Source organism: Erpetoichthys calabaricus, chromosome 1, assembly GCF_900747795.2.
Source record: "Erpetoichthys calabaricus chromosome 1, fErpCal1.3, whole genome shotgun sequence".
Classification (NCBI taxonomy): Eukaryota; Metazoa; Chordata; class Cladistia; order Polypteriformes; family Polypteridae; genus Erpetoichthys; species Erpetoichthys calabaricus.
The window spans coordinates 203,690,096-203,703,484 of record NC_041394.2 but is presented as its reverse complement, the minus strand read 5'-3'; the positions used below and the strand labels follow the sequence as shown (position 1 = coordinate 203,703,484).

General features: G+C 35.5%; 1 protein-coding gene across 3 annotated transcripts in view; it reads left to right on the top strand.

The window, feature by feature from the left end:
- Positions 1-11,506, top strand: part of cntn1b (contactin 1b) — a 356,136-nt gene extending 344,630 nt beyond the window's left edge. For all 3 annotated transcript variants that reach the window (XM_028810951.2, XM_028810960.2, XM_028810943.2), the window contains one exon: positions 8,601-11,506. In XM_028810951.2, the coding sequence (XP_028666784.2) occupies positions 8,601-8,692 (92 nt within the window). In that variant the 3' untranslated portion in view covers positions 8,693-11,506. The remainder of the gene's footprint in view (positions 1-8,600) is intronic.
- The last annotated feature ends 1,883 nt before the right edge of the window (positions 11,507-13,389 follow it).

The following is a 13,389-nucleotide window of genomic DNA, read 5'->3' as shown; positions in this document are numbered from 1 at the left end:
ATGGACAGGGAGCTATTTTAGGATATCTCGAAATGCATTTGATCTATCTGCATCTAAAAATGTATTTCAGTTATTTTTAAATGTAAAGGAACATATTTGAACAGCAACTCTCTGTGCTTTGTTGCTATAAATACTTGAGTAGTACTGTATTATATGCTGCCAATGACTAAGTGATTCAGAATAATGCTGAACCAACCTGCACCTGTCATTACCTATTTATTTTCACAGGCTGGGTGGAGATACAAGCTATGTGCCTGAAGATTTGAAGGCAATGTTTTTTTCTTCTATCAGCATTGAGCATATCAAGAGAGTGTTATTCAAATTTAGTTGAACAGCTTTTATTTACACGGCTGCTCATTTCCTTATTTTCACAAGCTCATGGAGACAAAAGCACCTGCCAGCTTTGCATTCCATCCACATTTATAAACACATCTTGCTTTCATGAATTAGTAAAGTTGTTTTTAGTTTCAGAGATTCTGCAATGACAGTATCAGTTGTGCCAAAATTCTTCTGAATAGTATTTTCATGAAAAAAACATTGAACTCTCAAGTCCTCTGCAATAACAAGAATAGATTGCTAAGTAACTAATTAAAAAAAAAGAAAAAGGTCATTGCAGTTTTTTCTATTGAAGTACACCTAATGAAAATAAATTACACCTTAGATACTCTTACTTTTAATTTTAATTTAATCAATACTTTTAATTTGGAAATCCACCAATTCAACAGCAGGAAGGAAAAGTAAGGTATCTCACTAAGGTTTTCAGTAAAATGGAAAACAATCTGTAATTTCCACATTATGAGGACTAAAAACCAGTAACCACTTGAAATTTAACATCTCTGTCATTCATGGAGTTCCATTAAAATGGGATCCTTAGCCTATTGTAAATTAAGCAAAGACAAAAGTATAATTGACAGAAAATTACAAAAAAGTCCAAGACAAGACTGCCTCAAGATGGTAGTGGAGCTGGTTTTGAGGTGGCAGAGGTGGAACAGACAGGCTTTGGTGACCAGAACCCAGAGGTGATGTCAGAGAGTGATATTCCTGTACTGCCGGATCTAAGAGGAGAGAAATTAGGCAACAGGGCCAATCCTTCACTCAGGTGGAATTACCATTTGACGAGCCCTGAAGTTGTATAACAAGCGGATGTGTGGGACACTATGCAGTATATACAACCTATGCAATTTATTGTAATTCAAATTTGAAAAAAAAAAAAAAGTTTGCAGCCTTCAAGTTGCATATGCACACACATAACCAACACCTAGATATTTGAAGGAAGAGTAGTAAAGTGTTGATGGAAAGCAATGTTGAACCAATTGCTCACTGTATTACAGTGTACATGATTAATAATAGAGCTGTTAATTGAAATGTTACTTTAGAAAATATTATTTATTACCATTACTTCTTATTACAGATATAAAGCTTTATATTATCCATTCATTAATGCATTTAATGGCTGCTCGGCAAATATGCTTTCTTGCTGCTGAATCACTAATATCTTAATTTTTATGCATGAGATGATGGACAATACCTGAATTTGTAAAACAGCTTACTGTACAAAGTAACACATTTTAAAGCCAATTAATACAGTATAAGTCATAGTGTGAATTTTTCTTGACGTACAAGTGCCATTTGAATTTATGGTAACATCATTCAGACTAATTAGAACCCTCAGTAGGGTCTTCTGGTATATTTTTGTGACATTTCTTGTAAAACTGTAGTCGAGTAAAAAAAACTGAAAATGGTAAAATGGCATTACATCCTACTTGGATGATTTATGAATTAATAAAAAAATTGCAGAAATAAAAGAAGAGGTATGAGTTGTACAAGTCAACTAACTACTGCAAACTGTAGTATTTTTAAATATAGGACAACAACAGTTGGGGAGAAATATAGAAATGCTGCAACTTAGTATTACTGAAAACAGTAAAGTCAAGCCCAAGAGGATCTTTTAGTATTTTACAAGAAGAAGAATGATCAGTGATCCAATCTGCGTGTTTAGCAAAGTAAAGAGGAAATTAAATATGAAGCATAAGAAGCAGGAAATGGTAAATGATTTGGAAACTACTGAGACAGAGAAGTACCGTTAGAAGTAAATAGGATAAAATGCAATAAACCTCCATGACTACATAACATTTACCTACATGTGCTCATGGATGCTAGTGACTGTGTGATGGGAATGCAGTCTTAAATCTGAAAGCACACATTTGTAGAAAGATTTAAGATTCTAGTGGACTCACCTCTGTCCACCAGCAGACAATGTACAGAAGCAGTACACAGTACTGTAGCACTATGCCTTGTGTACAAGACAAGGGAGGTTTTTCTCAAGCTGTACAATGTACTTGTAAGGCCTTATCCGAAATACCATGTCTCCATTTTACAAAAAGAACACTACTATAGCGCTAGAGAAGGACGACAAAAGAGTGATTTTTAGTTGTAAAAGATAAAAGATTGAGGTAGCTCAATCTGTTCAGTTTAAGAAGACAGATTTTAACCCTTTCAGACCTGACATCCTATTACTATATGCAGCCGTTTTTGTAAAGCACAGGAAAGTTTGCAGCCGTTGGAACCGGGAGTGCTACTGTTAGTGCAGACTGGTGAGACTGGCATACAGTCTGCGAAACACGGAACTGAAAATGGACGCTTCCGGACTGTGCGCACCACTTTCAATTTTATTTCCTCAAGAAGATTGAAGTATTTGGCAGCTATTGCATAATAATAGTGATACATTTTTTTGTTTTTTAATTTTTGAGCTTCCTAGACACCCCAAAGGTAGAATATCTCACAAAATAATTTTTCCTATAAAAACGAAATATCCAGGGTCGAAAAGGTTAAGATGTGACATTGTAGACATGTTATAAAAAGATTTTGTGGTTGACAGCTCTTAGTTTAAAAGGATTTCTTCAACAGCAGTAGTGGAAGTTAGTTAAGGGTAACTTTCAAACAATTGTTAGACAAGTGTTTTGTCACACTGATTAATAAATATGTAAACCAACCAGTATAATGGACCTCCAAATTGTGAATTACCAATATTATGTAATAATTAGCTGAACGTGGAACAACAGACTGTGCTGGGCTGAATTTCATGTTATTGTCCAAACTCTTTGTACTAAGTAGCTGGATGTGATCTTGCAACAGATATTTAGCAATCTGACAATGAGAATTTTTTTATTTATTTAAAAAGCAGTAATATACATTTAGTGTCCATTTTGAGGACAGACACCAAATGTTGCTCTTTTTAAGAAGCAGCAATATACCAAATATTAGAAAGGCACATTTATTCTTACCTGCTACAAACCCTCAGTAGAAAGGGCTATACACTGTAACAGATAGCCCGGCCACAGACAGACACGACATCAATGTCCAAAACACATGGGTTTATTTTTTAACTATTTACAACTGGTTCCACCCGCTCACACACTACTCCTCAGTACTTTTCTTCTCTTCGGCCATCTCCACTCCTCTCTCGCATGCTCCGTCTTCCTCCTTCCAACTCCGGCTCCTCGAAGGGAGTGAGGCGGCCCCTTTTATTACACCCCGGATGTGCTCCAGGTGCTCGGTGATGTTCTTCTGGCAGCACTTCCTGGTGTGGCAGAAGTGCTGCCCTTGCACCCGGAAGCACTCCAGGCATACACAGTTCCTGGAGCGGCAGCACTTCCTGGCGTGGTGGAAGTGCTGTCCTCCAGGGCTCAGGAACCATTCAGGCAGCCCCTTGGTTGGGCCACGAATCCCCACAGGGTTGAGCTTCCCAGTTCCATATCTGTGGCCCTTGATGGAAATCAGGGTGGCTGCCGTCTTGCGTCCAGGGAAGATATTGCCCCTTTCCCGGTCCTTCCCTGATCCAGGTGTCCCGGTGGGGCAAGGTCCCTGGTCGTCTGCCACAATACATAATAGTTAAATGTTAAAGCAGCACAGTCTTCTTTGCACCTGGTATTACCTTAAATATGTATCAAACCTTTCAGTATTTAATATGCTTTTAATATGCTTACATTTGAATGTGTTCACAATCTGTTCTTTTTAGCGGTCAACAAACACAGATGCAAATAATAAGCCGCTTTAATTGTGAACTTCATAAAATCAGAGCAATATTAACAGACATATTCTTTTATGTTGTATAAAACACATCATTCTTGTATTTCTTTTACTAATTGCAGAAACAGTAAAAAGTCAGTTAAAAGCAATGATCTCCCATCTGAGTACAACTGCTACAACAGGGGTCCAGTTGAGAAACAATGATCAATGGTATATATCAAATATTACCTGAGGATATTTTTACTTTAGTTGACATCACTGTTTCTTCATGTACGTTTCACTTTTCAACTCTACAGTATATTCATTCTACACTCATAAGTAAAGATTTAAGGCATACCTTTTATGTGCGTCAATTTACAGGACCAGGCATGTGAATTATTTTAGCAGGGAAAATAAATAAACTAAACTATCCATTACTAACTGTTTTCCAAACTCAACACCAGCTTTATACCTTTCTTTATGAAGACAGTGGGTCTTTCATTATATTGACTAGTGGATCTGACACACGTAAAACTTGAAAAAGGTGTGCTGTAGCCTAAATATATTATAACGGTTTCAGGAAAAATTGCCAACTGAACTCCAAACATAATCAAGTGATTTAGACAAAGGATCACTCCAGTTAAACAAAGTTCAATGCATCAGACCAAAAATAAAAAGTCAATGTACATTTAACACTTTAAAGTGTATTTCATGAGATACAATTAACATGTGAGCCACGAATGTCTGCTCAAATAAATGCTTAAATGTAAATCATGCTTTGTACCACCTATCTGTTTTTTCCCATGGTGCATTGTGTTATAATAATAATTAGGTGTGCAGAACCTCTTTAGTTGGACTGAAAAAATGGAGGTTTAAAGTGCAGATAATGGAAAAAGAATAGTTGCACCATCCCAAATCCACCATTTCTTAACTTATTCATTTGTTCTTTGCTTTGTAATGACTGTTATGAAATGTTGATTCTTAATAATAATAGTGCATTAATCATACTGTTTCTTTAAAATTAATTGTAGTATGTACATTGTATTCAGATTATATCAGCAAATCAATTATGTTTTAGATTATTGCCAAAGACAATAGACTGTGTATTTGTTTTGAGCAGGCACAAATTAATTAGTAATTAGTTGTATCTAAAATCAGACATTTTCTTATCTGAATGTGAAATCTGTCAAAACGTTTATTGCATTGTGAAAACTGTGCGATATTTGGCTTCTAGTGTGGCCTTTGCTTTGCATATGTCATGACTCCAGAATTTGAATAAAAACCGTAAAATCATTTGGGGAAAAAAGCAAAATCAAAGTCAGCTCTCAAATGAGGATTCTTTTTTCTTTTTTTTTGCTTCTTAAATTCAACATTTTAAATATCATTGATAAAGTGGTTTGTACCCCAGCATTGCTCATGTGTAAAATGTCAAAACTGACAGGTAATCAAGCAAATATAGTAACTCCGCGGTGAAATGTCATTTGTGGCTGTTAGATTTTCTTTAGTCTGTCCTAAGAGAGCAGGACAATATACTTGAATAAACTTCAAGCACACATCTCACTTAAACAAAGCCATACCTATAATGCTTCCCACAGGTTTTTGCAGTGTTTTTATGAAATATTTTCAACACATAAAATGAGTAAAGTGGCCCATTATATTCTGGCCTCTTGCAGCTTTGGATGTATTCCATTGCCACATAAGCGTATCATATTGCAAGTGTTTATTTCATTACACAAAACAAGAATGATTTACCTTTGTGGAAATTTAGATACACAGTTGATTGTCTACTTTGACTTAAAGTTTCCTTACTAATTGTAAAAATTCATTTTTAATATCATTACTAATAATATCTCAAGTCCCCATTTTCCCTATGTGTTTGCTTGTTATTATTCATTGTTATTCATAGATATATTTCCATTTTGGGAACAAATCTTCAAGTTATATTGTAACTAATGTTGGTTATTAAAGGAAGCACCTTGGAAGATATTGTTCTTCAGCTTTGCTGGCTTTGGCAGTATCTGAAGGGACATCATTACAAAAGGAAAAACACCCGCAAGCTTAATGTAACCTCAGTGGACTGGCAGAATTTGTGATCTGCTGATCGGCATCCGATCTTGCCTTACTTATTCATTTCCAATTGCAACCAAGATATTTTATGTTTCTTAAGCTTAGCTCTCTTAGAAGAGATGGCTGTGTTTCAATTGAGAACCACGAAGGTTGTTTGTTCTTTTTTTGCTCGTGAGAACTTCCAAAAAAGTCTTTATTTATCAATGATTTTTTTTTGTGTTGCGTTCTTCACATTTTGTGTGTCTCAGAGTGCTGAATATTCACCCCAAAACAAAATATATAAGTTAAAAAAGAAAACATACTTAAATGTACAGAAAGGCCACATGTGCCAAAGGCTGGCACTTAAGAATTAGAAACTAAAATTCCAATATAATATGAATATGGGATATCAGATCCAACTACGCTCAATGTTATTCCCATCACACAAGCAAAAATACACACAACATTGTCCTGGCAAGCATCAATGTGAGAAACAACCCAGCAGCTCAAAGTGCTTTATCTAACTATAATGTAGCTTTTTCTAATTAGCTATAATGCTGTGTCCTAGGAGAAGAGAGAAAAGTTTACAGTAGACAGAAAATATAATGAAAGTACAGATAAAGACATCAAATGAAAGAGCATCAGCTAGAGTTTACATATTTAAGACATGGTTTATCTCATATGCAGGGTTTAATCTGCAGTGTTGGCGCTTAGAAAACTGTCGAAACACCTGGATACGTGCTATTAAAAGAAACTGACAATTGAATATCAACTCAAAATATGTTTAAGCTTGGCTCATAGTAAATGCTAACAAGGTGTTGTTCAATGTTATAGTTAAATGAAATATGTATACAAGAACATTATATCCATTACTGCTTTCCTTCTCCACTGTCCTCTGGTCACTTAGAATCTCTCCCTCTCTCTCTCATATATATATACAGTATATATATATTTATTTTTAATTCACAAATTGTTCTTCTCCCCCATGCTCCAAAGACTATTATCCAAACATACTGTGTCAAGTTTAAAGAACTCAAAAGCCCTCTAAATTTGGAATTGATTCATTTGTTTTAATATGTATGTCGTTTTCAACCGTTAAAAGAATTTACGTATTCTTCTGCTTAAATGAAACTGGCTACTTGCATTGATCTTTCAACCCATTGAAACAAGCATGTAATGGACAAAAACAGCATTACATTTGATAGATAGATGAATGTGATTTTCATCTCTCAGAAACTTATCAGTATTTAAGTAATGATATTTTTTGTTTTATTTTGAAGTGTTTTTCATTTTTATTTTTTTGTATAAATTCATTCTTTTGGTGATGTACTGTTTGAAAACATAGCATATGACATCAGCATGGCTATTATATAAAAATGGTGGTGGTCACATCCAATGTTCTCTCTAAGCTGAGCGCGTGAGCGATCGCTCACACGAATTCAGAGCGTCGCTCATACTTCCCGCACGATCGCTCATTCCGATGGTGTCGCTCGTACTTATCGCACAATCGCTCACTCCGAGGTGCTCATAAATTTTTGGCTTAAACAAAATGTCGCTCATAAACAATGTTTTTTGCTCACTATATGCTACTCCTTAGAGGGAACATTTGTCACAACAAAGTGTCAGAAATTTAACTCTGTTAAAGGAGGACTTTTATGGCAGATATAACACACAAACAGTAAACAAAAAAGAACAGGGGAAAGATGGTTGATTTTTGCTTTGTTTTGTGGTTTTAATTCCGGTAGTGTATTAATATGTTGAAAGATTAGTAACAATCTGGGTACTATCTTAGTTTAATTTTCTCGGCAGGTTTCCAGTCTACTCCTAAAATAAAGATCTAATAAAAATCTCTTACAGTTGCTCTTGTTCTTTCGGACCTCTTGTTTGTCGTAAGAAACAAATTATAGCCAGCAAAGACATGACAAATAATTTTATGTCTATGTATGATCACACCATATGCACCCAAACCTTCCGTATATCCATCTGGATGGCTAACCACAAAGTGAATTCTCTCACACTCTGTTAGGCCTTGTGTTACTTCACACCCCTGTATTATCACACAGTGTGTCTTGTCAGGTTACATTTCTTTGTGTTTTTACACGCGAGACTCTTTCAAGTTTATTACCAGGATATAACCAAAAGCTGACTTCTGTTCAATCACTTGATGATAAAGTGCTCTAGGTACCCTGTTTCCAGTATTTATCAAGTTTCTCTTGCCTTCAATGCCTTTGACCCGTTGTTTGTTTTCCTTATTGTACCCTTGTATTTTCACTTTATTTCGCCCCACCTCAGGTACTGTTCTTCACCACAATAACAGCATGGCGTTGTCTGCACTGGAGACAATCAATACATCATTCATTGCTTCAGTTAAATGGTGACCATTATGTTAGCCGAGTACAGCAGATTGTGTGAGCGTAGAGTTTTTTTAGAGTTTTCTCTGTAGAATATACAGTATGAATGTCAAATACTGCAGTATGTCATGGTTTTGTAAAACATTTTGAAAGATTAAAAATCTCATCCTTGTATGTTTTTACTTTTATTTCTAGGTCCACGTGGAGGAACTGCCTGTGTTACACCTGCCACTACTACCAGTTTGTTATTGTTGGTCGTAATTGCCATTCGTTGCCTGGAGCTGTGAATGTAGCTACACTTTTATTTTCTTCACTTTAGTGAAGAGGACTCTGTAAGGTTCAAGCCTATGAGAACTTTGGCTCTTTCCAGAACTCCTGGTATCTCCCTAAAGCCAAAAACAATTCTCTTTTGGAATATACATAAGATGAAAGTTGTATTGTGAATTATAAAAAGGACAAAGGCATCTGGGAAAATCTTAACTAACATAAAATATGTATCTTTAGAAAAGAAAAAAAAATCAACTTGTTCAATATGCCTTATCTAAAACTCTTACACTGGTCTTTTACTATTGCATGATTTGGTCTAATGGTGCAAAATACCAGTAATAAAAGTTACAACTACAGAGCAAATGAAAAAAAATATACAAGAAGTCATAAACTAACATTTTAGTTTCTAAAAATTAAAAAAAAAGGATTTATTAGAAAATTCAGGTGTAACTGGTTAATGTAAGAGTAATTAGGATCTGTCTTAAATGTTTGTGTTTTTCCAAATTTCTAACAACTTCTTTCTTTGTTTTTCTCTGTTGTACATCAAGCACCCACTCATTTAAATACAGTCAAATCAAAGAGCTCTAGTGCATAGCCATAATAACCATCTCGGTAGTGCAAGGTCCACTAATTCTAACCGAAATGAACTGTTAATACATCAAGCCAATGAACACTGTCATTTCAGGCTTTTCATAATATTTTTGTAACTTTTCTTTTAGACAAGAAGACTTTTTATTTTACTATTTTACAGTCTTTTACAAAGTGCAAAAGTTAAACCTACTAACAGTATTTTTGTTGCGATTCGAACCAGTTTTATTTTTAAATGAATTACTTCAGTATTGCCATTTCACTTTGATCATATCATGTCATCGGACTTTTTCAATAATGAACTGTTGCCATTACCATCAATGCCATCACACAAAAAATCTCCTGCGAAGATTTCTGAGTGATGGTACTATCATCAAAACAAAAATAAAGCCCATTCATTTTATTTAAGTATATACTGTACATATACAGTGTACTTGTGAAGTTTGTCTGAGTGTGTAACACACACTTATGTATGAGTAAATATAAATATTTATATTTCTATACTTAAAAACCCTGTGAGCTTACCTGGGATACACGATTGTAGAAAATGCACGCACAGTGATAAATGTTTTGCTCAGTTATAAGTCAAGATACTCATAGTAGGCCTTTGACTCATTAAATGAGTTGACATTTTGGACTTGAACCTGGAGCAAAAGCATGTCAGTACTTGCAGTGCTTGTCTAGAGAACAACACAGTTCTTACCCACCACCTCGGTACCCCAAGGACTTCAAAAGATTATGGATGAAAGGTTAGACTCAATGGAGATTCAGGAAGACTTGCTCTCTTGTACCTAAGAGGAAACACGAAGTTGACTGTGGGTATGTTTTGGATCATTAGGACTCCTGTTCCCCTGCTCCACTTAGGCGTGATTTGGGAAGGGAGGGTCAAATTGTAGAGTTCTACCTGGATAGATTAAGCAGGACAGTCTGCTTTGTATCCCAGTTTTTATGTTTTGTAAAATTATTTTTGAGTTGTTTTTGCATTTGTCCTAAAGTACCCTGATTTTGCGTATGAAGGAATAAAATGACGTAATTGTATAGTGTGCAAGTGTGTTGGTACACAGTATGTGGATGTACTTAGCGTTGTCAAGGGGAATACTGAAACTCAAACTACATCTAGCAATGCTGTATATTGCTGTTGTCCCCAGATGTTGCTCTGATGTAAGCAATGATAATGGTGACAGCATTTATGGATTTTTTTTTCAACTTTAATAACCAGTATACTCCTATGGAAATTAATAGTTAATATCTATAACGAAAAAAAAAAATACAAAAAAACTAATACATCCAAATTAAAAAAAAATGAAAATTGAACTTTGTTTTGACTGTATCTTTGGGAATTCAGTGTTACATTGTGGTGCTGTGTAAAGAATGTAAATTTAGAAGATGTTTTGTTTTTTTGCTTTTTATTTTTTTATTGTGTGTTTTCCATTCTGAGTGTGATTATTGATGACATGCAGTGGTTCTGAAAAAGCTGGCTCAAGTATTAGTGCAATGTCTAACGCTTACAGAGATGCTGGCTTCGAATAACGTTTTAGTAGCACAACTTGGCTAGCTCAGTAGCGATAGTTCCTGCCATTTAGGATTTATGCAGTAAAATATGAAAGCTGTCAAAAATAATAGGCACAATACTGCATTAAAGAATTCTTTTGTTACTGCAGTAATGTATCATTTTACAAGATGTCTTTAAATCTGAGGGGATCAAGTTGGAGTTTTACTTTGTTTAAACTTAGGTTTTGAAGATTTTTTACCTCTTTCTTTATTGATAAAAAAATTAACACTGTTTTACTGAAGCTAGAAATTTATAGCTACCATAAAATGTAAGCATTTCTAAACATTTAGATTCTGTTGTAAACACGTCAGTATGGTTAACAAAGCCTAAGCTTTTGCATTGTGCAAACCACCAAAAAGTGCTTTTTTTTCTAAATATTCAGCAAAATCACTAGAAAAAAATGCCAAATGCATGAATGCCTTTAACTATTAAGCCTATGATATTCAAAGTCAATTGGTACGTTTTATTCTGCATGAAATGAAAAGGAAGGTAACACATCGTTTAATCTTAACTCCATCTGAACAGCAGCTCTGCTCACATACTGATCAGGTGACTAATTTGCCTTTGCTGGAATAAACTTCAGTAAGTTTGAATGAAACCCTCTGTGTTGGAAAATACTGTAGATAAGTCTAACCTATGTATTATCTGCTTACATAAAGCCAGTCTTCTGAATTAAAGTTTATATCAACTACAATACTGTTTGTTTGATGTATTTTGCCATATTTAAGTGATGCCTTTATGGACAGATTTTATAGTAGTAATTTAAACAACTTGCTTTTTTTGAATAATTATGTTTCTTTTTGGTTGAATATCCATGTAGCTTACTCTGTCCGCTGGTTTCTTTTGGAACTGAACCCATTAACCCAAGAAGACACCAATCTGAACCTTACAGGGCACATTAACCCATCCATTTGTTTTCCAAATCTGCTTTGATATGTGGAAGAAAAATTTGGAACTCATGAAATGTTCATAAATTGAAAATGAATTATGTTTCATTTTTCTTGTGTGCTGTTCTAATGATGGATTCAAGCCCACAAGAGGGATCACAAGGTCTTTGCTGTATATGCTAAACTGACATTACTGGAATTGTTTACATTGGTTAGTGTGCCCTATAATGGTTAGTGTTTAACAGTTGGACTTTGTTTTAGTGTTTTTGTCAATTTTAGTTAAGATTTAACAATTGGTGTTTTTTCTATTTGATAAAACATTTGAGCCGATCATTCGACTGCTGTATTTGTATATTAATTATTTACTGTGTGTTTATTTTTAGAATAACAAGAAGGCAAAAGTCAGCACTCACAGGTTTGGCATTCCTAAAAGACAGGAGATATAACTTGACAATAACCTAGTGAGAGGGTCTTTTTTCCAACTGAAAATGACAAAAGCTGCTGGGAGTCTACCACTGAAGACACTCTGGAACTAAAAAAAAATGAGAATGAAGACCAGCTTAAAAGTGTTGCAGCTGCTAAAGTCCTGGTTTTATATTTCAGGTACTACTTCTGCTCATGATATTACACCTAGATCATACTGAATGGAAGAACAGTTTGCATTCTGCCTATTGTTTCTAAGATCCCATTATTAATTTAGCAGAGGTGGGGGGGGGGGGTGCCTTCAATAGGGTCTATACATAGATATGTAGGGAGTCTTGGGTAACACAGCACTATACACTGTATGGCCAAATTGTGTGGATACCCCTCCAGATTACTGCGTTCAGGTGCTTCATGTACAGCCATTGTCAGCAGATGCATAAAGGCAAGCAAATAGCCATGCGATTTCCACTGACAAACATTGGCAGTAGAATGGATCATACTGAAGAAGTCTGTGATTAAAATTTCTTAACTTCCATCTCCATCACTCAAAACGAAGCTCTATACATCCTAAGGAAGCAACTTCAGTACAAGAACAGAGCATCGGGAGCTTCATGAAATAGATTTCCATGGTTGAACAGCAGCACACAAGCCCAAGATCTCTATGTAGAGTGCTAAGCATCGGCTGGAATGGTGTAAAGCACACCGCCATTGGACTCTGGAGCAGGGAAAATGTGTTCTCTACAGTAATGAATCATGCTTAAATGAAGCTGGAATTGGTAGATATCAGGTGGAATGCTGCCTTCTGGACTACATGGTGCCCAAAGTTTGGTGGAGTAGGCATAATGGTCTGGAGCTATCTTTCAGGGTTTGTGGTTTGGCCCTTTGGCCCCAGTGAAGGATATTGTAAAAACAAAGACATTTTAGATAATTGTGCACTTCCAGCTTTGTGGCAAGAGTTATTGGAAAGTCCTTTTTCAGTTCAAGCATGGCTGTGCCCCTGTGCAAAAAGCCAGGTTCATAATGATATGGTTTGATGAGTTTGGTGTGAAGAAAGTCCAGCGGTCTACACAAATGCCTGACCTCAAACCTACTGGACACCTTTGCGATAAACTGGAACACCAATTGCAAGCCAGGTCTTCTCATCCAACATCTGTTGCTCACTTCTCCAATGATATTTTGGATTAATGGGGACAAAATTCGACAGACATAATCCAGACTCTTGTGCAAAGCCTTCTGAAAGAGTGGAGGCTGTTATTGACATATAAGG